The sequence below is a fragment of the Podarcis muralis genome, chromosome 11, assembly GCF_964188315.1.
Source record: "Podarcis muralis chromosome 11, rPodMur119.hap1.1, whole genome shotgun sequence".
NCBI classification, from domain to species: Eukaryota; Metazoa; Chordata; class Lepidosauria; order Squamata; family Lacertidae; genus Podarcis; species Podarcis muralis.
The window spans coordinates 57,667,993-57,691,208 of record NC_135665.1 but is presented as its reverse complement, the minus strand read 5'-3'; the positions used below and the strand labels follow the sequence as shown (position 1 = coordinate 57,691,208).

At 43.1% G+C, this 23,216-nt stretch overlaps 2 protein-coding genes across 10 annotated transcripts in view; both read right to left on the bottom strand.

Annotated features, from left to right (window-relative positions):
- HDHD2 (haloacid dehalogenase like hydrolase domain containing 2) overlaps positions 1–23,216 on the bottom strand; it is a 426,244-nt gene that overhangs the window by 12,114 nt on the left and 390,914 nt on the right. The window contains exons 1-3 of one of the 9 annotated variants that reach the window (XM_077936503.1): positions 2,590–2,830; positions 1,627–1,696; positions 739–829 (exon numbers count right to left, since the gene is read on the bottom strand). The gene's annotated coding sequence lies outside the window, so the exon portion shown is untranslated. Of the gene's footprint in view, positions 1–738; positions 830–1,626; positions 1,697–2,589; positions 2,831–4,996; positions 5,625–23,216 lie in introns of those variants that run through there. The other 8 variants (XM_077936502.1, XM_028749044.2, XM_028749045.2 and 5 more) reach the window with 8 other exon arrangements.
- On the bottom strand, positions 5,943–10,176 carry IER3IP1 (immediate early response 3 interacting protein 1). The gene is made up of 3 exons (XM_028749049.2): positions 9,977–10,176; positions 7,257–7,358; positions 5,943–6,127 (listed from the first exon to the last, which is right to left on the bottom strand). The coding sequence occupies exons 1-3, from the start codon at positions 10,173–10,175 to the stop codon at positions 6,072–6,074; spliced, it is 357 nt and encodes a 118-aa protein (XP_028604882.2). The 5' UTR covers position 10,176; the 3' UTR covers positions 5,943–6,071.

Below are 23,216 nucleotides of genomic sequence, written 5' to 3'. Positions count from 1 at the left end.
TCCCTTCAGATGTGAAGGAAATAAGCAGCTATCCTATCTTTAAAAGACATCTGAAGGCAGCCCTGTTCAGGGAAGTTTTCAATATTTAATGCTGTACTGTTTTTAACATTTGATTGGGAGCCACCAAGAGTGGCTGGGGAAACCATTATTATTATTATTATTATTATTATTATTATTATTATTATTATTATTATTAATATAACCCAATACAAGCTGTCGATAATGGCACCTCTAGGAAAAAGAAATCTTTGGCTTCCTCCTACAGCTGCATGCAGGGGAGCACTATTAGAATGAAGAAACAGCTCTTTAGGACAAATGACAGAACGGTTCCTCTAATCACACGGGAATCAATGAAGCTCCTCTGGTATTACATTATATTACACTTTTGTTCCGTCCTTCCTTCCAAGAGTAAGTGCAGATGGTGGTATGTTATCCTCACACCAAGGTCATCTAGAAAGCTTTATGGCCAACACCCTAACGACTACACCAGACTGCTTCCGCCCCCCCCTTCTCAACAGCCCAAAGCAACAAGCTTTGGGAATTCTTTTTCCAGACTGCAAACTCCGTGACCAGCAGGGACTAGCCTTTGGGAATTTTAAACATTTATCAGCACTTTCCTATCAAGCACTTTTGAGATCATCAGGTGCCATCGCAGGTTTTTATCTAATCGGAAAAGAAGGAGCACTCCTCTTTCCCAGAGATAAAGCCAGCCACTAAAAGGTGTTTCAAGGTACATACCTGCAGAGTCTGCTTTTTATCACCTGCAAAAGAACTCTTTTTATCGAAGAAATATAAACTTATCTGCAGGTGGGCCAAGGTTACACATCTGCTGTAAAAAAAAAAAAAAGGCTGATTAAGTTCAAGGATTATACATAGAATCACAGAATTGTAGAATTAGAAAGGATCCTGAGGATCATCTAGTCCAGCCCCCTTGCAATGCAGGAATCTCAACTAAAGCATCCATGACAGATATCAAGGTTTTGACGTTTAAAACCCTTTGTGGCTTAGAGCCCTCGTATTTATGGGACCGCCTCTCCTGTTATGCTATGCAGAGAACCTTAAGGTCCATGAATAATCATAGTTTAGAGGTCCCGGGCCCTAAGGAAGTCAGATTATCCTCCACCAGGGCCAGGGCCTTCTCAGCGATGGCTCCGACCTGGGGGAATTCCCATGGAAACAGGGCACTGCAGGATTTAACTTCCTTCCGCAGGGCCTGTAAGACAGAGCTATTCCGCCTGGCTTTCAATTTGAACTTAGCTTGATCTTTCATTCCCCTTCCTTCCCTCCCTCTCCCCTTTTTATGAAGACTACCCACTCTGGGATCCCACAGCTAATTCTCCCCTGGTCTTTCACCGGCCCAAATAGGACTAATTTAGCCAGCTAGCCCTGGTAATCATCTAATGTTTATTGGATGTATTTTCCACCTAAATTGATTTTTTAATTCTGAATTTATTGTTATTCACGTTTTATGCTGTAGTTTATGCTGTTTTTTGTTGCATCAATTAAGTGTTTTAAATTTGTTGTTAGCTGCCCCGAGCCAGGTTTTCTGCACCGGGAAGGGCTGGGTATAAATAAAAATTATTATTATTATTATTATTATTATTATTATTATTATTTCCACTCAACCTCTGCTTAAAAACATGCTGTGAAGGAGAGTCCACCACCTTCTTAGGAAGTCCATTCCACTGTCAAGCAGCTGCCAGAATAAATTAGAATTTCTTTTTAGTGTCATTGGTTAGTCATGGGAGTAAGGTCAAAGGTTTCAGTCTTGCAAATGTCATACAGTGGTACCTCAGGTTAAGTACTTAATTCATTCCGGAGGTCCGTTCTTAACCTGAAACTGTTCTTAACCTGAAGCACCACTTTAGCTAATGCCCTCCGCCACGCCGCCAGAGCACAATTTTTGTTCTCATCCTGAAGCAAGATTCTTAACCTGAAGCAATATTTCTGGGTTAGCGGAGTCTGTAACCTGAAGCGTATATAATCTGAAGCGTATGTAACCCGAGGTACCACTGTACTTCAGAATCCGCTCCTTGTTGCATAAGTGTCTCACCAACCCGCAATTGTGATAAAGTCAAGGCTGTGAGTGACTGGTTCCACCCCAACACCACCCACCCACATACACAAAACAGCCCAAACTCTTCAGTGAAACAACCTATGCTTTGCATCAGGCTCTCTGTAGCAAATAAGGAAAATTGGTGTGACATTGGCAACCTTAGCAAGAGACAGAGGGAATCCTACACACCCATGCAGAGAAAAAGCAGAAAATGCCCCACTCCCAGCACAGCTTGGAAGGAGGAGGAGCCAGAACAGGGACTCTTCCCGAGTTGCAGCAGGCAGCCTCCTCTCACAAAGGCTCACAAGAGACTTTAATTCAAGATGATTTAGGGCAGGGTTTCCCAACCTTGGGTCTTCAGCTGTTTTTGGACTACAGCTCCCATGATCCCTAGCTAGCAGGACCAGCGGTCAGGGATGATGGGGATTGTAGTCCAAAACCAGCTGGAGACCCAAGGTTGGGAAACCCTGATTTAGGGCATTTATTGTCCACCACCAGCTCACCCCCACCTTCAGGAAAAAAGCTCTCCTCACCTGGCGTGCCTCACACCCACGTCTCAAGGTGAGGAAATCAGCGAGAGAAGAGGGGAGTTTACCAACGTTTTAACGTCCCCCTCCCTCTCCCATGAAATGGACCTGTCCTTCCAACTAAGAGTACGGCATCGCGGGTTGGTCCATTGCCAGCCGAGAGGGTGAGTTTCTGTCCTCCCCTTTTTCCTGCACAATTGGTACCGCCCTCGCCCTTAGTCGCCACGGGAGTTGGGCCGTACCATGACGGCATCCCTCTGTTCGAATGACCTGACGCTGGAGCGACGCGGCTCAGCCGCAAGATGTGGAGGAGGGCGGGGCTTGAAAAGCGGAAGACCTCTCTGCGTAAGGACCCAGGCAGGCCCCGGCAGGTGGCTAAAACGAACGCCTGTGTGCCTTTGTTTCGTTTCAGTTTCGCACCAACCCAACATATATTCCTGAAAAACACAGTTATATGTCTCCCCACTAGACGCTCCCGCTTTTAACATTTCGGTCAGATTTTGACATTAGCAAACAGGCACTCCGATAGTCGCCATTTTTGCGGTGTCTTGCAAGCGGATGGGACAGAGCCAGTCTGCTGAAACTGGCATAATGTAATGAACTTGGGAGACTCCAGCATGTCAGAATGCACTGGATCGGGGCGGCGGAAGATAAAGGACCAAGCAGCAAATGAAGGCTATAGCCACCTTTCTAGTTCAGCAGAAAATGCGTTCCTGTTGAACCTCTGCCCGTCTTTGTAGCAATCCAAATTTCCCAAAGGGTAAAGTGGGAAGCTGCACTTTTAACACTCGCAGAGACTAGCCAGAACGTATAAAGGGTAGAAAGCCTGTGCTCTCTTGCTTTGGATCACCCTAACAGCCAGGAGCAGTTCGCCTTAGGCAGTACAAGAGAAGTGGGAGTTAAGGTTCACCTGTTGAACTTCTTACCATTCAGCAGCTAAAAGCACAGCACTGTGTGGGTGCGTGGAGCAAATGCCAGTGCCCAAAGCTTTATTGCAGAGAGCAAATGTGAGTGGCTTTCAAAGTTTACCTCCTCCCTATCTTGCTTCCTCCCCCAAACAGTATTTCCAAAAGCTGCATACTTGCAAGCAAGAGATGGCTTCTCACAAACTAAACTTTTTATTTATTTCTGAAAAAGTACCATGGTCCAGGATCTATACTCAAAACAAGGATTCTTTGGCAAAAGAGGCAGGTCACCCTAAGAAGCTCCTATTGTTGTAATACGGATAAATATGTAATGAAGGGTGCGTGCACAAGATTCAGCGCGTAGATTTGAGTCCATACACCTCAACTATCACTATTGGTTATTTTAGTAATAGGGATACACATCTTGTTTTTATATTCGTGGCATGCTATTCATCAGTAGAAAGGTTGCCATCAGTCTTGTCTTACAATGTTATTTTGGCATGTAACTTGAGCAGTTATGAGCTGTTATCGGACTATTTCCAAGTGTGTGAAGCTGGGCTAGGACTCCCATCCCACCCACTGAAAGATTACCCAAGGGGCAGCCCCTGACGGAAAGAGGTTATCCACATCTGGTCTTTAGGATTGCTGACGTAGACCAATTTAAGAGGAAATGCGATGATTTGTGCAGCTTCTTGTGCAGCAGAAATAGCTCTTTCTCTTTCATGTGTCCTGCCGTCTTCCATAAGGGAGAATTGTTTCTGACTGCCATCTGCCTTCCAACTTTCCCCAATGTGGAAAGCTGTGCCATTTATATCACACAACTCAATTTCATTTTTCAGACTTACTATGGTGTTCCAAAGCAGCTCACATCACAGAAAGAGAAAGGGGAGTAGAGGGAAAGATAGACAATATTGGAAAAATCAAATCAAATACTGTACTTAAAATTGGGGGGGGGGGGGGACGGGACATGGTTGTAATCCAGCCAAAATTGAACAGTTATGTCCCTTTAATTTCAGGGACAGATTTTTTTATTATTTTAACTCTCTCATTTAAATAAATGGATTTCAATGTGCCATATCTTTGGCTTGATCATGCCCTCAAAGAATCTGCAGTCCTGAAACTAACTTAAGATGTGGTAGAATCTTAATGCGTGCATCTACCATTGACAACTGAACTATATCTGTAGTTCTGCTTCCCCAGGACTAACTAATCCCTTTCTTCCTATGCACTGTACTCATTCAGGAGAGTTACTTCCTTTGGCAACAACCTTCACTGCATCTTTCAAATGGGCAAGAGCTGGTGGAATCCCATCATACATATTGCGACTAATGGGAAAACACTCATTCAGGAAATGTATCTGTTACAATGAATGGACAGATTCCCTATTAGTGTAAATACCAATTGTCAATTGAGTTTTAAGGTCACCAGGGTTATTTTTGTGTAAACATGCAGAGGATTGCTAAAAGCGCTCAGAAGTTAAAAAGAAGAAATTATTTCATTTTGCTCACCAGTTTCCCTTGCTTGCCTGCCTCCCACCCTCCAATGTAGATGATCTGATCACAGTCCCATTTTCTCTTGGATTATCTTTCAATTAAAAGAGAGACAAACAAAAACCTGATTCAGAGTCTTAAATATATGAATCAGGAAAATAGTGCATTTTACTGGGCACATTTCTATGGTCTGAATTTTAAGTAATATCTGCTTTGAACAGATTTTCATCTCAAACAACCCCTGAAGAGGATTTCTGTTTACATTTTTTCTAAAAAAAAAAGGAAGTGCAGCCACATTTTTTTAAAAAAAGATTCTTTCCCCCAATATTTAAAAATTCTTTCACCAAAACAGATTACACACAGTATCCACAATTATTTACAATGAAAATCTTGGGAAAGGATAAAGATCCACTGTAAAACATACTAATAAACTGTACTTGCCAAATAAAGTTTTACATGTTTCCATTTCTAGGTCTTATTCTTCTAAGTTTGGCTATACAGCAGTTGCAACATGTCACCAGATTTTGAACTGTTAAGCTTAAAATGTCACTGCTGTGTAAAGATATAAATCATATACTACTGATCAACTATTTAAAAATCTCTAATATGTGCCAGCAACAATATTTCCATTTCTGTGACATTGATATAGTCCATGGGCCATATCTGACCTAGTGGTCTGCAAAGTCTACATCATTCAGTTCTTCAGAAACTGAATGAAAGATCAACTTAAAACACAATCACATCTCAAGTACACCGTTGGAAAAATAAGCCCTGAGCAACAGAGGAGTTAAGAAATAGAATCTTTAAGTACTTACTACAATATGTTACAATAGTACAATAGTAAACATTTGATACTATTAAATGAAAAAAATCTGGTTCTGGTTCAGGATACGTACAGCATGACTGCAGTGATTCCAATCCTCTGGTGTTATGAAGTGGGCTGAATATTAAGGAATACAATAAATAGAAATGGTGTGTTTATTGAAACAGATGTGTTGCTTCCAAAGCAAAGCCAAATTGAATCCTAATGAATAAATTGGTCTGCAGTCTGTATGTTAGAGATACTGGGCAGGTTGATTTGAAGACACCAACTTCAACCAAACAACAAGAGCAGCACAATTGTAACGGTGTTCAGTCCAATTAATGGCACTGCAAAGAAAAACAGAAAGGCTATTACAGTTTCTCAACTAACGACAAACATAATATTGCATTAAGTGGAGAATAAACTTCAAGAACAAGGACATTCAAGATCATTTTCTGCATGCAAGCATAAAGGTAAGGTAAAGGTACCCCTGCCCGTACGGGCCAGTCGTGTCTGACTCTAGGGTTGTGCGCCCATCTCACTTAAGAGGCCGGGGGCCAGCGCTGCCCGAAGACACTTCTGGGTCACGTGGCCAGCGTGACAAGCTGCATCTGGCGAGCCAGCGCAGCACACAGAAACGCCGTTTACCTTCCCGCTAGTAAGCGGTCCCTATTTATATACTTGCACCCGAAGGTGCTTCCGAACTGCTACGTTGGCAGGCGCTGGGACCGAGCAACGGGAGCGCACCCCGCTGCGGGGATTCGAACCGCCGACCTGACTATCGGCAAGTCCTAGGCGCTGAGGTTTTACCCACAGCGCCACCCGAGTCCCTGGCATGCAAGCATACAAAAGAACAATTTCAGCAATGCATTTTAAAAAGCAGGGGTGGAAACCTTTTTGGCGCCACAGGCCAGATCCAGATTCTCTCAGGCCAAATTTGCTTAAAGGAAAAAGCACTTTAATTTGGGATGCCCCTGCGCTCCCATTTCAGCTCAAAATGGTGTGGGAGTGAAGGCAGGGGGTTGCGGTCAGAGAATCTCACATGCTTCAGGGAAACTACAGCACTGAGTGGATGGGTTAGGGGAGGCAGGATCAGAAAGAAGCAATGATGCTCATAAGATTGACAGGACACAGAGGCAGCAGAGTAGAGAGACATTGGTGTTGCCACCACATTAGTTTCTCATGGTTATAACTTATAATGCTAGTGAATAAGTTAACAGCCTGATTCTATTAGTCTGCTAGGCAGGATTAAATGCAAAGGTCTTTATCCTGGTTACTGCAACATCATTTGTCCTGGTGTTGCACCAGTACAACCAAACAGTAAGATGCCCAGATGAAGCAACTCAGGACAATTTAAATTAGCCATCAGTGTGTAAAAGCCACAGTAATACTAGGTATCTGGGGTACGGAACACAGTAAAACAAATCCACTCACAACAACATATTGCTAATAATAGCATTATTTTGTGCACCTTACCTCTCATAACTGTTCGTACAGATCGAATAAGGTTCATTAACTGTCCTTTAATTCCTGGCTCTTCTCCAAATCCTCCAATTCCCTGGTCTGTTCCCCAGCCAACTATAATTCAGAAATTTTATTTTTGTTAAGTATCATGCAAATACATAATCTAAATTATCAGTCATAGCAACCAAAAATGTATTTTACAAATGCAAGCATTTTAAGCCCAAATATCGATAAATAGCAGACTTCTAACCTTTGTTTCAATGCCAGAAAGCTCATTTGAAATTATAATTCAGACTGGATACATATTCTAGAGGGCATTTTAACTGCAGTTTGATTTTATAGCTTTGATCGGTTTTTACTTTTTTGTATAGTATTTCTTGTATACCGCTTTAGAGACTATTGTAGTTAAGTGGTGTTTAAATAAATAAATAAAATAAATTTAATGCATCATGAGAGAAGCAAAACCAACAGGGACCAGAATTTCAGAAAACTAGTATTTCCACCAATGATCCCAGCTAAAATATATGAAGCAAAACCTTCAAAGCACTTCAGTTTGTGTACTGCCCCCACAATGATTTTCTCAGAGTTTGCCCAATTTTGTTCCAATGCCTCTCCTTACTGCTTCACTGCCACAATTAACGAGATTACAAGGACCACTGATCTAAACCAGCACTCACAATTAGACTTCATCTGAGCAACCACAAGCCCACATGAAGATGATCTGAAACTAGAATGAGTGAGTTGACAAGCGATTCAAATAATTGTAAGGCGGGGTGGGAAACAGCCAAGGAAAGGGTAATAAAAGTTGTAATTAAACTTTATGTGAAAAGTTCTGTATCAGTCCACTTCAGCCACCTTTATCATTAACTAAAAAAAGCCCCAGCCTACACGGGCTCATTTGGTACAGATGGCATTTCATACTCTTAAAAAACAAAAAAACCACTACCACTACTTTTCTGCATTACTTTTACATTAACCTTTGAGACTGGGAGGATAGAACCATTTCTTGATAACTACAGTGCGAGGTGAACTATAGTAGCAGCTCTACTATCGCTTACTGAGGGCAACTGTGTTGCACCCAGGGCAATACTGACAACCCACATCTGCTCCTACAGCACAGACAGCTGCACCTGTAGCATGAGTGCCAAAGCATAATATAGTCTGGATAGAGGAGGTTTCCAAAACTTGGGTCTCCAGCTGTTTTCGGACTACAATTCCCATCACCCCTGACCAATGGGCGTGCTAGCTAGCGATGATGAGAGCTGTAGTCCAAAATCAGCTGGCAACCCAAGTTTGGCAAACACTGGGATAGGGGAGGGAGAAGATTCTCCTCTCCCCAATGATTCTGTTATGCAATTTGTAATACAAAAAATAAAATAAATGCCTTACACAAATAGTTGAATATATATATATTTTACCTGTCAGGCTGGCAACTTTCGAACAACAAGTATTATTTACAAATTCCTCCAGACAGTGCCTGCATGTAATCCCCACATATGGATGCTTTAGCTGAGATTCCTGCATTGTAGGAGGTTGCAAGATATGACCCTTGGGATCCCTTCAAACTTTGGAATTCTACAAATCGAAGAGCTGGAAGGAACCCAAGGGTCATCTAGTCCAACCCCCTTCAATGCAGGAAACTCAACATGCGCCCTCCCTCGATCCACTTTGAAAATGATACCAGTCTCTGCTCATCTTTACAGATGTGCTAGAAGTCTCTCTTATTGCACTAGGAGAATAATAATAATAATAATAATAATCCTATTCGCGCAAGAAGAATTACTGACGAAAGAAGAATGGCAAATGAAATTAATGGACTATGCAGAATTAGATAAATTAACAGGAAGGATTCGAAACCTGTGGGATCAGAGATTCTTAGAGGACTGGAGTAAATATTTGAACTATTTGAAAAGCAATTGTAATAAACAGATTACACTAGTAGGACTGCAAGAAGTTCTGTAAGGACGACTTTGTGAAATATTGCATGGAAGATTTTGAAAAGAATTTGTGGTTAAGGACAATTAAAAGTAATAGAGAAATTAAGAAATGCAGAATAAGTGATAAAGAACGGAAAATCTTCAGAGGTTGTTGGCGTAAGTCTAAAATATTGTGTAAGGTAAGAAGCTATGTTAAATGATTGTTAGAACTGATATGTTAAATTAATCCTATTCGTAGGTTTCTCTGTCTTTTGGGCATTTGGCCGGGCCCCGTGAAGAATAATAATAATGATAATAAATAATAATAATAATAATAATAATAATAATAATAATAATAACAATAATAATAATAATAATAATAATAATAATAATAATAATAATAAATTATTTATACCCCGCCCTCCCCAGCCAAGACCGGGCTCAGGGCGGCTAACAACCAATAATAAAAACAAGTTGATTAAAATACAATTTTAAAAACATGATTAAAATACAACATTAAAACATTAGGATGCAGCCTCTTCACATGGGTAGGAGGGCTCACTGGCCAGATCCATCAGGGCTCTTCTTGTGCCTCCCGAGGCCTAGCCCTGCGCTCTAACCACTACCCCACACTGCCTCTCCCTATGAATGACTCGGCGCTGATCCTTATAATTAACGTCTTAGGGATGCCACGTGGCCCCAGAAGCCCCACCTTCGGCCCGGGCCCTCCGCCTTCCTCCCCACAGACTGAGGATGAGGATGAAGCCAGGACCCCCCTCACCCTCCCGCCCCCCTTACGAGGCCTGGCTGACTCACTCCTGCGGAGGAAGCGCTCCTCGTGCAGCACCGCGATGGCGTTGACGAAGAGCAGCGCGGCCTGCAGCAGCGAGTACAGCGTGAACGCCATCGCTGCCGCCGACGCGGCCGGGCGAAGCTCCTTCCTTCCTTCTTTTACCTCAGGACGGTGAGGAGATGCAGCGGCGGCAGCAGCTCGAACGCCGCCGTCCACGCGCATGCGCGAGACGTGGCGCCGGACGTAAAAAGAACCCTGAGCGAGCCGACAGAACTACAGCTCCCGTCGTCCCCCTCTCATTGGCCTACGCCGGCCGGGGCTGATGGGAAACGGAGTCCCACCGCCAACCAAAGGAGGACAACCGCCCTGAAGTGACGTCAGAAGAGGCGCGGTCTCGTGGTTAGCTTGCTCCTCGCGGAGGAGTCGAAGGGAAGGGCTTGGTTTTCTTTTCCCGCCTTTTCCTCGCCCCTCCCGCTCCGGAGGGGGCGGGGCCAGGAAAGGCGAGGAGGGCCTATAAGGCGGCTGGCGGGGGAGGAGTCGTCGCCTCAGGACCCGGGGAGCGCGTTCACACGTGCACACGCGTCCCTTGAGGGGACTGGTGGTTAACGTTAATAAGCCGCCTTGCTGTGAGGCGGGGCGTGGATATGTTAAGCCTACGAATAAAGGCTATTACTATTTCATTACTGTACTATAAAATGAGCTTGAGGAGCATAGGGCACTTTTACAGTTACAGAAACACAAAAATACATAATAAGCAAAACAATAATAATATACACATTTAAATAAATTAATACTCCTTCACAAGTGCTGGGCCGTGTCCTGTAACATCACCTTCATTTGCTTTTGTTGCTAGTTTTTTTGGTACCCTTGTATTAGATCTAATTATGTGGAAATGGCTTAATTTGGCTGTGTACTTTTTGATGTTTTATTTATTGCTTATGATCGCTGTTACGTTTGTAATTATGTATTGTTAAGGTCATAAGCGTTAAAAACTCGGGTCCCCTCAGTCCCAGTTCAGCCATGAGTGAACCATACTGTTAACTCTCATCTCATATGCTTCTGAGGGTTTTCTGAGATGAGAGGTACAGTATGTTCACTCGTGGTTGAACTAGGACTAGTCAGCTTCTATATATGACCAGTTGATTGTGCATTCATCCTGATCTGTTTTTTTGGCGAGGTTAGATTATGTTTGTCAAAGCAAGTGTTACCCCCACACTTTCACTTTTCATTTTCTTGTCATTTTCCTAATTGTCTGATATTTCAGAGGACTAGGCTTGTTGCACAACAACTCCAGATCAGCTTTAATTGTTGCAACTTGAATTTGCTGGCATATGATTGAATCCCACTCAACGGTCTTGGAAGCACCCTCAGTGAACTTTGGCCAGCAGTATCAGGCTAATTTATATCACAAGATTATTATGAAGATAAACAGGGGGTGGGGAGAACCATATCTTCTTCTTTGACAATCACTTGTAGCCGGGTAAGATTGTCTTCCATGAACACAGTCTGTAAGTGACTGTGGAGGCCAATTCTGGATCCACACATCCTCCCACAGTGGGGACATAAGTTTCCAGGCAGAAGTCGATCAAGTTGAGGGTTTGCCAAATGTGCCTTCCTCTTAGCATGTTTCTCCCTTTTGTCCTGAGTTCAAGCGTCTTCAAAGCCCATGGCACCTTTGGTAAAGGCTGTTCTCCAATTGGAGCGCTCGCAGGCCAGTGTTTTCCAGTTGTCAGTGTTTATACTACATTTATTTTTTTTAGATTTGCCTTGAGAGAGTCTTTAAACCTTTTTTGTTGACCACCAGCATTACGCTTTCCAATTTTAAGTTCAGAATAGACTAGTTGCTTTGGAAGACGATCAACAGGCATCCACACAACATGACCAGTCCAATGAAGTTCATGTTGAAGAATCATCGCATTGACACTCGTGATCTTTGCTTCTTCCAGTACACTGGCATTAGTCTTCCCAAGTGATGTGTAAAATTTTTCAGAGACACCACTGATGGAATCAGTTGGAGATGGTGTTTATGTGGTCCATGTTTGTCCAGAGATAGCTTTTCTGGGTCATGTGTCAAGCATGACTAAACCATTGCTGGTACAATGTGCCAGAGTGCATGGAAACGCCGTTTACCTTCCCGCCGCAGTCAGGTTGCATACAAGCATACAGTCAGGTTGGACACCTTGGTGGAAATGTGAAATTAAACTGCCTATCAGTTTCTTCAGATTTCTCAGTTTTTAGCATTATGAGCCAGAACGTATTTCCCTCCATTAAGCCATTCATAATTTTATAAATGTTTTCAGTGTTTTACCTTAGTCATTGGGTTGTTTGTTTGTCCAAGCCCAAACATGGACATAGCTCTAATCCAAATGATGGTTTAGCTCCAGATAGCATGGTAGCAGGAGGACCAAGAGAGAAGAGATGTAACCACAGTTTTACACTCACACATGGTGTGATCCAGGTCATAGAGAAGGGACTCTAATTCTTGGATCAGTTCGAAAGCACACCAGTGCAAGTAGATAAATAGGTACCGCTGTGACGGGAAGATAAACGGCATTTCCATGCGCTCTGGCACATTGTACCAGAAGCGGTTTAGTTGTGCTGGACACATGTCCTGGAAAAGCTGTCTCTGAACAAACACGAAAGCTAGATGAGCGCCACACCCCATAGTTGTCTTTGACTGGACTTAACCGTCCAGGGGTCCTTTACCTTTTACTATTACAGCTTTGTAGCTGGTTAATATCACCATTGTCTCTCTTAATATTTTTCATTTTGCTGCTGATGTAAATAGAGTTTGAAATAGTAATTAAAAAGCTCATCAGGTTCTAATTGTTATTTACCTAAAATGCAGGTGTCAAGATTAATAATTGATTCCAAGCTAAAACAATTATGTTTTGTGTTATATCAACTGTGTGTGGCCTCTGGGCACTACTGTAATACAGATAACAAACCAAATAATAACTGGAGCTCAGGGATACTATACAGCTAGTGATGCATAAATAGACAATTTTTTCTCACTTATATTTTCCATTTTGATTGGTGGCAGGCTTCTGATTTGCATCATCGCTGTGATTTTATTTCGCAGTAATCATACAGTATATGAACGCCTTAATTCTGAATGGTTGACAGGTTTTATTACCCTATCAGAGCACAATGCCCGGCAATATTGTTGTGCTTTCATAGCAGCTATGAAATCCTTCTGTTTTGAAAGGAAGGCTTGTATAGCAGTGCAAACAGAGGACAAGGACAGTGAAACATGGGCTGCATTGTGTTTTGTTGAGTGGACTCCTGTGTACATGGAACTTGCAACTTGCATGCACTTAATTTGTGCACATTCAGTTTTACGTGCTTGTCAATTTAAAAAATAAAAGAAAATGGGATGGGCATGGGGGGGGGGAACTTTGGCAATCCCACCCACCCTTGAACCATTGAAGTTTTGACTATATGTGATTTTTGGCTTTAGGTGCTATCCCTGAAATGTAACCCCGTGCTGCCAAATACAGCAGTTCTTTCCAAGGATATCAGGACAAAAGGAATGAGGAGGTGGAAAGGGAACCAAAACAGTTTTATTAACAAACAGCAGGCATACAAAACATAACATAAAAACATACCCTACAGGGGCTACCCAATCTCCCCTTCAGCTGCCCGGAGCCCCAGGTAGAGCAGCGGGAGAAAGACCCCGACCATCGGTCTCCCAGCATCAGGTTCTTTGATCTGGGTAGAAGCTCCCCAGGCCCCTCCCACCTATGGCTTTTATAGCCTGCCTTGATGTAATCAAGTGCGCCTGGCATTACTCATGATTAGCCCAGGACCCTGAGATGGAACTAATACAGAGCGGCTGAGAGTCTCCCACTACCTGCAGCCGGGCATCCAGCCATCACTTGCAACACAGAAGAACCCAAGAAACTCCCGACAGGTGTGTGAAGCACAAGAATCAAACTGGGGATGTTAAAGGGAAAGGGACATGCCACCTAACTCCTTGAAATACAGTGGTGCCCCGCAAGACGAATACCTCGAAAGACAAAAAACTCGCTAGACGAAAGGGTTTTCTGTTTTTTGAGTCGTTCCCCAAGACAAATTTCCCTATGGGCTTGCTTCGCAAGACGAAATGTCTTGCGAGTTCTTGCGAATTTGTTTCCTTTTTCTTAAAGCCGCTAAGCCGTTAATAGCCGCTAAGCCGCTAATAGCCGTGCTTCGCAAGACAAAAAAACCGCAAGACGAAGAGACTCGCGGAACGGATTAATTTCGTCTTGCGAGGCACCACTGTACAACTGTCTTCCGCATTTCCACTACTAACCCCAGCGTAAATGTACCTTGAACAGGGTAATCACATATTTCTAGGGTGTGTTTTTTAAGGTACTCCAAGTGTTTTTGGTATTCTACTTGAACTGTATAATACTTTTGCTCCCAGAGTTTTTTCCTAAGTGACAATAAGCATGTCTTTTGCCCAGTTTTGCAGCATTAAAGTGCATGCATGGTCCAGTGTCATACGATTAAGGACCACCCGAGACTGCAAGTTTTATTATGCGTGATTTCTGCAACGTGCTGTGTACCAGTGGTAGATTTCTTCTGATTTAATTTGTTCTGCTTCTCCAATTCTACCCTATCATTGATGCAGAGGGGCTATAGTGTAACAAAATTGGGGCGGGTAGTGGTGGTGGCCGGGATAAACCAGAACATTTGTTGTACAAAATGTGGTGGGATTTCAGAAGGATGTTATGAGATCTGCACTGACTGTAAATGAAGCAGGATGACTGCCCCGAAAACCTGTGCAGATGCCGCTCCAACAGGATGAAGAGTACACATCTGAGCTAGAGGGGCTCTGACTCTATAACAGAGACCCATTTTCAATCAATTATCACCTTGCCGACAAAGGTCCGTATAGTTAAAGCTATGGTTTTCCCAGTAGTGATGTATGGAAGTGAGAGCTGGACCATAAAGAAGGCTGAAGAATTGATGCTTTTGAATTCTGGTGCTGGAGGAGACTCTTGAGAGTCCCATGGACTGCAAGAAGATCAAACCTCTCCATTCTGAAGGAAATCAGCCCTGAGTGCTCACTGGAAGGACAGATCCTGAAGCTGAGGCTCCAAGACTTTGGCCACCTCATGAGAAGAGAAGACTCCCTGGAAAAGACCCTGATGTTGGGAAAGATGGAGGGCACAAGGAGAAGGGGACGACAGAGGACGAGATGGTTGGACAGTGTTCTCGAAGCTACTAACATGAATTTGACCAAACTGCGGGAGGCAGTAGAAGACAGGAGTGCTTGGCGTGCTCTGGTCCATGGGGTCACGAAGAGTCGGACACGACTAAACGACTAAACAACAACAACAAATATTCATGTTAAGTATTTCGTGTGTTGTTTCATTCTGTTTCCAATGCACATTGCCCACCTGGCATGCATTTGTGGTTTTCCAGCTTCTACAGAACACTAATGACTTACTAGGTAGAATTGAGAAACGTGGGGAAAACAATATTTCAGTCATTTCTCCCAGTTTTAACCTACTTCAAAAGGCTGCTGTGAGGATAAAATGGGAGTGCAAAGGACCATACTGGTTGCCTTTGCTTTTTGGAGGCAGGGCAGGATATAAATGCAATAAATTACAGTACTCCCTCTGTGTAACATTTTTCAACGTATTTGTTGTTGTTTAGTCGTGTCCGACTCTTTGTGACCCCATGGACCAGAGCATGCCATGCACTCCTGTCTTCTACTGCCTCCTGCAGTTTGGTCAAACTCATGTTGGTAGCTTTGAGAACACTGTCCAAGCATCTCATCCTCTGTCGTCCCCTTCTCCTTGTGCCCTCCATCTTTCCCAACATCAGGGTCTTTCCCAAGGAGTCTTCTCTTCTCATGAGGTGGCCAAAGTATTAGAGCCTCAGCTTCAGGATCTGTCCTTCCAGTGAGCTCTCAGGGCTGATTTCCTTAAGAATGGAGAGGTGTATCCTAACATCACTATGATATGGGTTTCCTCCCACTGCCAGCAGCTGCTGATGATATGGAATGAGGGTGGGGAAACGAGCAGCTAAATGATGTCTGGAGGAAGGGTAAGACGTACCTGACATTACAGAGAGTATAGCCTCTTTTCTCAATATAAAGGAGTGTTTATGTACTATTCCCTCTGATAAGCACATTCTTCTTCTTTTGCAGGCTCATCAGTGCAAGGAGACCCTACTTTAAGAAATTCAGCCGAGTGCCATAAACGATGGCAGAGGCACACACAGAGCTAAGTTATATTTGCTCTCCTCGATACACATGTGTGAATCCCATTAGTGTAAATGGGATATAAATGTGTATATATTGAGAGTAAGATAGACTCACAAGAAAGGAGGGACAGGTATCGGACCTATCTGGAAAACACAGCATTAGAAGATGGAACATTCGTGTAGAAATAAACAATGTTTGTGCTAGAAAGCTCCAGTTGTTATTAGGATAGATAGTATTATCCAAGCTTACCAATATATTTGAGTTACGTAGCATTCTGCTTAGATTTCAGATGATTTTTCCCGTGGCTTCATATGGTGGCTTTGAGATGCTGCTAAAGTCCAAAATTAACATGCTTGAAGGAAGAATTTTCCCAGCTGGCAATTCTCAACTGTACTGTGAATCAAGTTCCGCTGAAATTCTTCATTTATTCATAATTAAAACCCAGGCATATTATGAGTGTGTGTGCCCATTTTGTGCCTGCCCGGTCGACATTAACTAAAGTAGGCATCCTGACTTGGTAGCTGCTGGTAGCAGAAGCTCACAATGTGGGTCTCAAATGAAACTGGAAGTGACAACTTTTAAAAACGGGACGTGGGTGGCATTGTGGTCTAAACCACGGAGCCTAGGGTTTGCCGATCAGAAGGTTGGTGGTTTGAATCCCTGCGACGGGGTGAGCTCCTGTTGCTCGGTCCCTGCTCCTGCCAACCTAGCAGTTCGAAAGCATGTCAAAGTGCAAGTAGATAAATAGGTACCGCTTTGGAGGGAAGGTAAACAGCATTTCTGTGCGCTGCTCTGGTTCACCAGAAGCGGCTTAGTCATGCTGGCCACATGACCCGGAAGCTGTACGCCGGCTCCCTCGGCCAATAAAGCGAGATGAGTGCCGCAACCCCAGAGTCGTCCGCGACTGGACCTAACGGTCAGGAGTCCCTTTACCTTTACCTTAGCTCCTGGGCAGTTAATATATGTCATTTGTTGTTTGTGTCTGGCCAACATGGCATTCTTAGGCACACATGGGCCTAGTGGCACTCTGCAGGTCTTCCCTTAATCATGAGATGGTGAGGGTGGTTATCTTGTTTCCCCTTGACAAGTACATAAAACTAAAGGACAAAGTTATGCCCTTTTCCACTTTCTCTTTCAGGGACGCGGGTGGCGCTGTGGGTAAAAGCCTCAGCGCCTAGGGCTTGCTGATCGAAAGGTCGGCGGTTCGAATCCCCACGGTGGGGTGCGCTCCCGTTGTTCGGTCCCAGCGCCTGCCAACCTAGCAGTTCGAAAGCACCCCCGGGTGCAAGTAGATAAATAGGGACCGCTTACTAGCGGGAAGTTAAACGGCGTTTCCGTGTGCGGCTCTGGCTCGCCAGAGCAGCGATGTCACGCTGGCCACGTGACCCGGAAGTGTCTCCGGACAGCGCTGGCCCCCGGCCTCTTGAGTGAGATGGGCGCACAACCCTAGAGTCTGTCAAGACTGGCCCGTACGGGCAGGGGTACCTTTACCTTTACCTTTTACTTTCTCTTTCAGCTCTATGTGCTTTCCAAGGCTTGTGGATCAGTCCTATCCAGATCCTTCGCCAAAAAAAATTGTGTGTGCACATCCTCTTTCTCTCTCTGTATGTGTGAGACCTGGGAGAGTTGTTGACCAGAGATGGCAACATCTATGACATTAACTCAAAAATTCAAATCCGCCTACAGACCTAAAAAGTATGGTGACTTCTGCAAACCACCCTTTCAAGAACCTTGTCCAAGAAAGGGAGACTGGCAACTGGCCGGTAATTACTCAAATTTTCCAAATCCAGAGAGGGTTCATTGAGGAGTGGTTGTACCACTGCCTCCTTCAGGCAGGCAGGGAGCACACCCCCTCATACAAGGAATTAATCACCACCCTGCCCCGGCCAGTTGTCCCCTCCCTCCTAGTTATTATATAGTCAGATATATAGTCCAGTATATCTGAAGGAGCGTCTCCACCCCCATCGTTCTGCCCGGACACTGAGGTCCAGCACCGAGGGCCTTCTGGCGGTTCCCTCACTGCGAGAGGCCAAGTTACAGGGAACCAGGCAGAGGGCCTTCTTGGTAGTGGCACCCTCCCTGTGGAACGCCCTCCCACCAGATGTCAAAGAGAACAACAACTACCAGACTTTTCAAAGACATCTGAAGGCAGCCCTGTTTAGGGAAGCTTTTAATGTTTGATGCATTACAGTATTTTAATATTTTTTTTGGAATTATCATCATCATCATCATCATCAGACAAGAGCTGCAAGGATCCAGGGCACAAGTGGTTGCCCTGACTGATCCAAACACCTTGTCCAGAACTTCAGTCCTTAGTCCACAACTAAGAAGTTCCCACAGAGATTATACTCATAAGGGGTTTGAATGTAGAGAAGGGCCAACTCAAATTCCAAATGTCCCATAGCTGAAGGAGTTCTCCTTATCCCATCTCAGCTTCAAATCCATCAAGCAGAGAGTTGTAACTGCAGCTTTTCAACATTTGTGGAGCTCCTTAGACTCAGCAAAGACTTTGCAGGAGGGTAAGTTCATATCTGTCTGCAGTCAGAAGCTTTTATTTATTTTCTTCAAAATATATACTTTTAAACTCTAAAATTGTATCCAGTGGTTCACAATACTTTCAATAAACAACAATAAAATGATTATTATACAATAAAGCATCAGAACAACTTAAAATCATGCAGGATCATATATATATAAAAAAACAATATTCAAGCAGTAAAACAACACTAAAAAGAGTCTTGGAGAACAACAATAACAAAAGTCTTCATCTGTTGCCTGAACAATAAAAGAGCTTTTGATTTGGCATTCTAAATTATTTAAATGCACCTCTAAATCTTTATTGCGGATGATGAAAAAGTCAGGTTCCCCACCACTGCGGTACGCAATAAATTCATATTTGAATGCATAGGCTTTGAACTGAATAGCAAGACTTCACAGTAAGAGCTCAGGCTGTAAATCTGAATTTGGAAATAATGGGGAACCTTCTGCTGCTGTGTCTTAGCAGTCACAGGCATCCCAGTATTTGGATCTTAAATTCTAGTACAAGATTACAAATTGCCTTGTAATCCTCTTGGGTGTTCCATCAACAATAAAGGTAAAGGTAAAGGTACCCCTGCCCGTATGGACCAGTCGTGACCGACTCTAGGGTTGCGCGCTCATCTCGCTTAGGAGGCCGGGAGCCAGCGCTGTCTGAAGACACTTCCGGGTCACGTGGCCAGCGTGACGAAGCTGCAACTGGCGAGCCAGCAACAGTGCCGCACACGGAAACGCCGTTTACCTTCCCGCTATAAAGCGGTACCTATTTATCTACTTGCACTTAGGGGTGCTTTCGAACTGCTAGGTGGGCAGGAGCTGGGACCGAACGACGGGAGCTCACCCTGCCGCGGGGATTCGAACCGCCGACCTTACGATCGGCAAGTCCTAGGCACTGAGGTTTTACCCACAGCGCCATCCGCGTCCCACCATCAACAATACCTTAATACAATAGAAATATATTTTAAACAGTTAAAAATTGTCCAGTAGCACATTAGAGACCAACAAAGTAACTCTGTTCTGGCAATATTTGGTGACATTGAACTTTTTAATTATTCTACCGCGACTGGTGAAGAAGATTTAGAGACTTTGGTTGTAATTTTCTGATCATTTCTATTAGTCTATAAATAGTGTTTAGTGCCATTGTTATTGGCCATCGTGTATTGTGTATTATATTGTTCAGCTGAATTTTTTGAAGGCACAAACAAACGGTACTGAAAATGGGATCGCGTACAACTGCCCGTTGCCATCATGCACAGAAATCATCACAAATGCAACGTAAAAAAGATGTGTGGAAGAGCCTGAAATCAAATGAGGCATTCTCTGTCAGTGCTAACTCAAGCAGAATACTGTATAGACTTGTGAATTCAGTTTCCAGTTGACCTTTTTACATAAATATAGATATTTGTGGGTGGAGATATATATATATGGATGCCAATATCGAAGCTTGGAGTGAGAACCACGGCAGAGATTTAAAGTATCAACATATTCAGCAAAGTAATTACTAAGAAATTCGGATGGAAGAGATTCGAAGAAGTCAAATACTATGTCTATGAAGATGGATGGCACTTGATTTTAATTAATTAAGTGGTAATATGTTGTATGTATCTTTTTTATTTTTTCACTTTTTCTCCTATTTTTTGTTTGTCTTTATTATTGTTAATCTTTTCTTTTTTATTATGTTTATTTACTGAAAATAATAAATATTATTTGAAGGGGGGAAAAACATATTCAGCAAAGTAATGCATGCAAATATAGGCTAAACTTTTAAATATGCCTTTCTAAGTGAATTCCAAAATTTCCCTCTTCCCCCAGCATAGGAAAAGACCATACGTTTGGTAAGTTAAAATTGTAAGTAAACTCTCCAAAGGTCAGATTCATGTGCTTCAGGAAAGTTGCACAGGCAGTGAAATTTAGCTTAGTTACAAATTGGTGAAAGTTCCTAAATTATTGGTATATGTCAGGGAACTGGAGCCAGAGAGGGGGGAGAGAATGGGAACTGATCGGGAGAAAGTTCCTTTAATTAGCAGCTGCTCGTCTTTGGACGAGGGAGATGACGAAGGACTGTCAAGAGGTAATGAATCTGAGAGGGAGGAAGCACTTCCGGAGCCAAGTACCTCTCGTCAGAGACGAAGGAGGGGGGCCAGGTTTCGGAAGTTGTTCTGCTGGCCAAAAACGAAAGGAAAATCAGTTGAGACAACTGAACCGCCATGAAAGTTTCGAACTTTTTTTTTTTTAAAAAAAGATATTTATTAAGATTTTCAAAGTATTACAAAATGGAAAAATAAAAAATAAAAATACAAAATAAAAATAGTTAAAAACAATTCCATCTTTCCATTACTTATCTTTCATTTGCTTGTTTCCCGGACCTCCTCACACCTCCCTTTTTTGTATTCCAATTCAATTTGTTAATTCAGCAAATCCTTTCCCTCCATGTTTATCCTAATCTTTAATCTTAAAATATTGTAACCTTAAATTTTTACCTATTAATAATCCATTTTTTCATATTCCTTATAGCATTATAGCTAAAAACCACTTAACTTCTTATCCAACATCATTCTAACATTCATTAATTTTACAGTATTTCTGTAAGTAGACTTTAAACTTTTTCCAATCTTCTTCCACCGACTCTTCTCCCTGGTCTCGGATTCTGCCAAAAGTGTCGAACTTTGAACATAGCTTCAAAGGCGTAATAAAACCTGTAAATATGGCTGTCTGCCCGGACTCTTATCTTCGCTAGCACTCACAACTCATTGCTGACAGTATAGGAACACAAGAATGGCTGGTGAAAGTCATGCGGCTGCGCTGAAGCAACCAGCTCAATCCTCTTCACACACTGAGTTAATCAGGTAGACTGCATGCAACTATAGCCTTGATTACCTGTTTCTTCCAAAGGTGAGGGGAAGTGATATAGCTAAGCTTAGCAGGACAGCTTACTCTATGGTTTTAACCCCTTCATGCATTAACTAGACTTAAGCATGTTGGTTATTTGAAGTTGGTTATCCCACAGTATTTTCCTCTTCAATCTTCAAGTGGCATTTCTGTCTCAGACACGTATATTATATATGCTGGTCCAGTAACCTGCGCTGTAAAAATATCCTTCGCTTCATTGCGCTTCACAATAATATTTACCGCCACTGTTTCAGCTGCAGAAAGCTCTTTGGCGGGGCTGCTTGGTTTACCCCTTCTGAAACAAGAATAAAAAAATACAACATAGCAAAATTAATTGGCTGGTCAAGTGTGATGTTCTGCCAAGATTGTCTTAGACTGGTAGTAGTAGTAGTAGTAGTAGTAGTAGTAGTAGTAGTAGTAGTAATAAAATGCAGTGGGGAGGAAAGATTTGCAAATTGCAACTTCTCAGGAGGATCTTTGGGAGAGCAAAGTCCTGAAATCCTGAGCTGAGCTGTAGCAGCTTTTATGTCCTAACCTTAGCTTAATCATTAGAATAAATAATCACAAAAGTGAGGTTCCCGCTTCCTGATAAAGTTTTAAAAATAGGGCTAGGCAGGAAGATCTCATTCTAAACCTCTAAGAAATGGCTTCAAAATATATTACTCTCTTTCTGCTACCCAAGGAAGTGGATGGAAGGGGAGAGTTTAGGACAGGGGTAGGCAACCTAAGGCCCCTGGGCTGGATGCGGCCCAATTGCCTTCCCAATCCGGCCTGTGGACGGTCCGGGAATCAGTGTGTTTTTACATGAGTAGAATGTGTCCTTTTATTTAAAATGTATCTCTGGGTTATTTGTGGGGCCTGCAGGGTGTTTTTACATGAGTAGAATGTGTCCTTTTATTTTAAATGCATCTCTGGGTTATTTGTGGGGCATAGGAATTTGTTCATTTCCCCCCCAAAATATAGTCCAGCCCCCCCACATGGTCTGAGGGATGGTGGACTGGCCCACAGCTGAAAAAGGTTGCTGACCCCTGGTTTAGGACATCCTTTTGCTGCCTCTAAGGCTACTGAAATGCCTTGGCTTTTTGTTGGGGGTGGGGTGCAGGGGAAGAAGGAATGAGAATTTTCTCTTTAACAGTTTAGCTCATAATCTCCTGGCTCAAAACATCCAGAAGTTTAGGTGTTTGATGCTCTTTTGGGAGCAGGTTCTTGGTTTGCATCGCTTTTGCTTTTGTTTTATTATGTATTCAGCGTTTTGGTTTTGTATTTTTATGCTGCGAACCACCCTGTGATCTTCGCCTAAAGGGCGGTATACAAATTTAATTAATAATGAATTAATTAAGCTAAATGCATTTTCAAATCAGGCCAATAGGGGGAGGGTGACACGAGATGGTAAAAGATTTACACCATGGCAAGACCAGGCAATGAATTGCTGTGCCTCTGCCTCTCCAGTGGTTTCATGGTGCCCAAGGATTAAAATATGACCTGCTTATGCAGCAATAGTTACACCAGCCCCGTCCTGGTTGCATTGTGTTGTGTTGTGTTGCTCCCGCATTCAGGGAGTTGAAGACCCACAATACTTCTTGTGCAACACCATAGGGCAGCCTTTTACAACCTGGTGCCCTCTAAATGTTGGACTACAA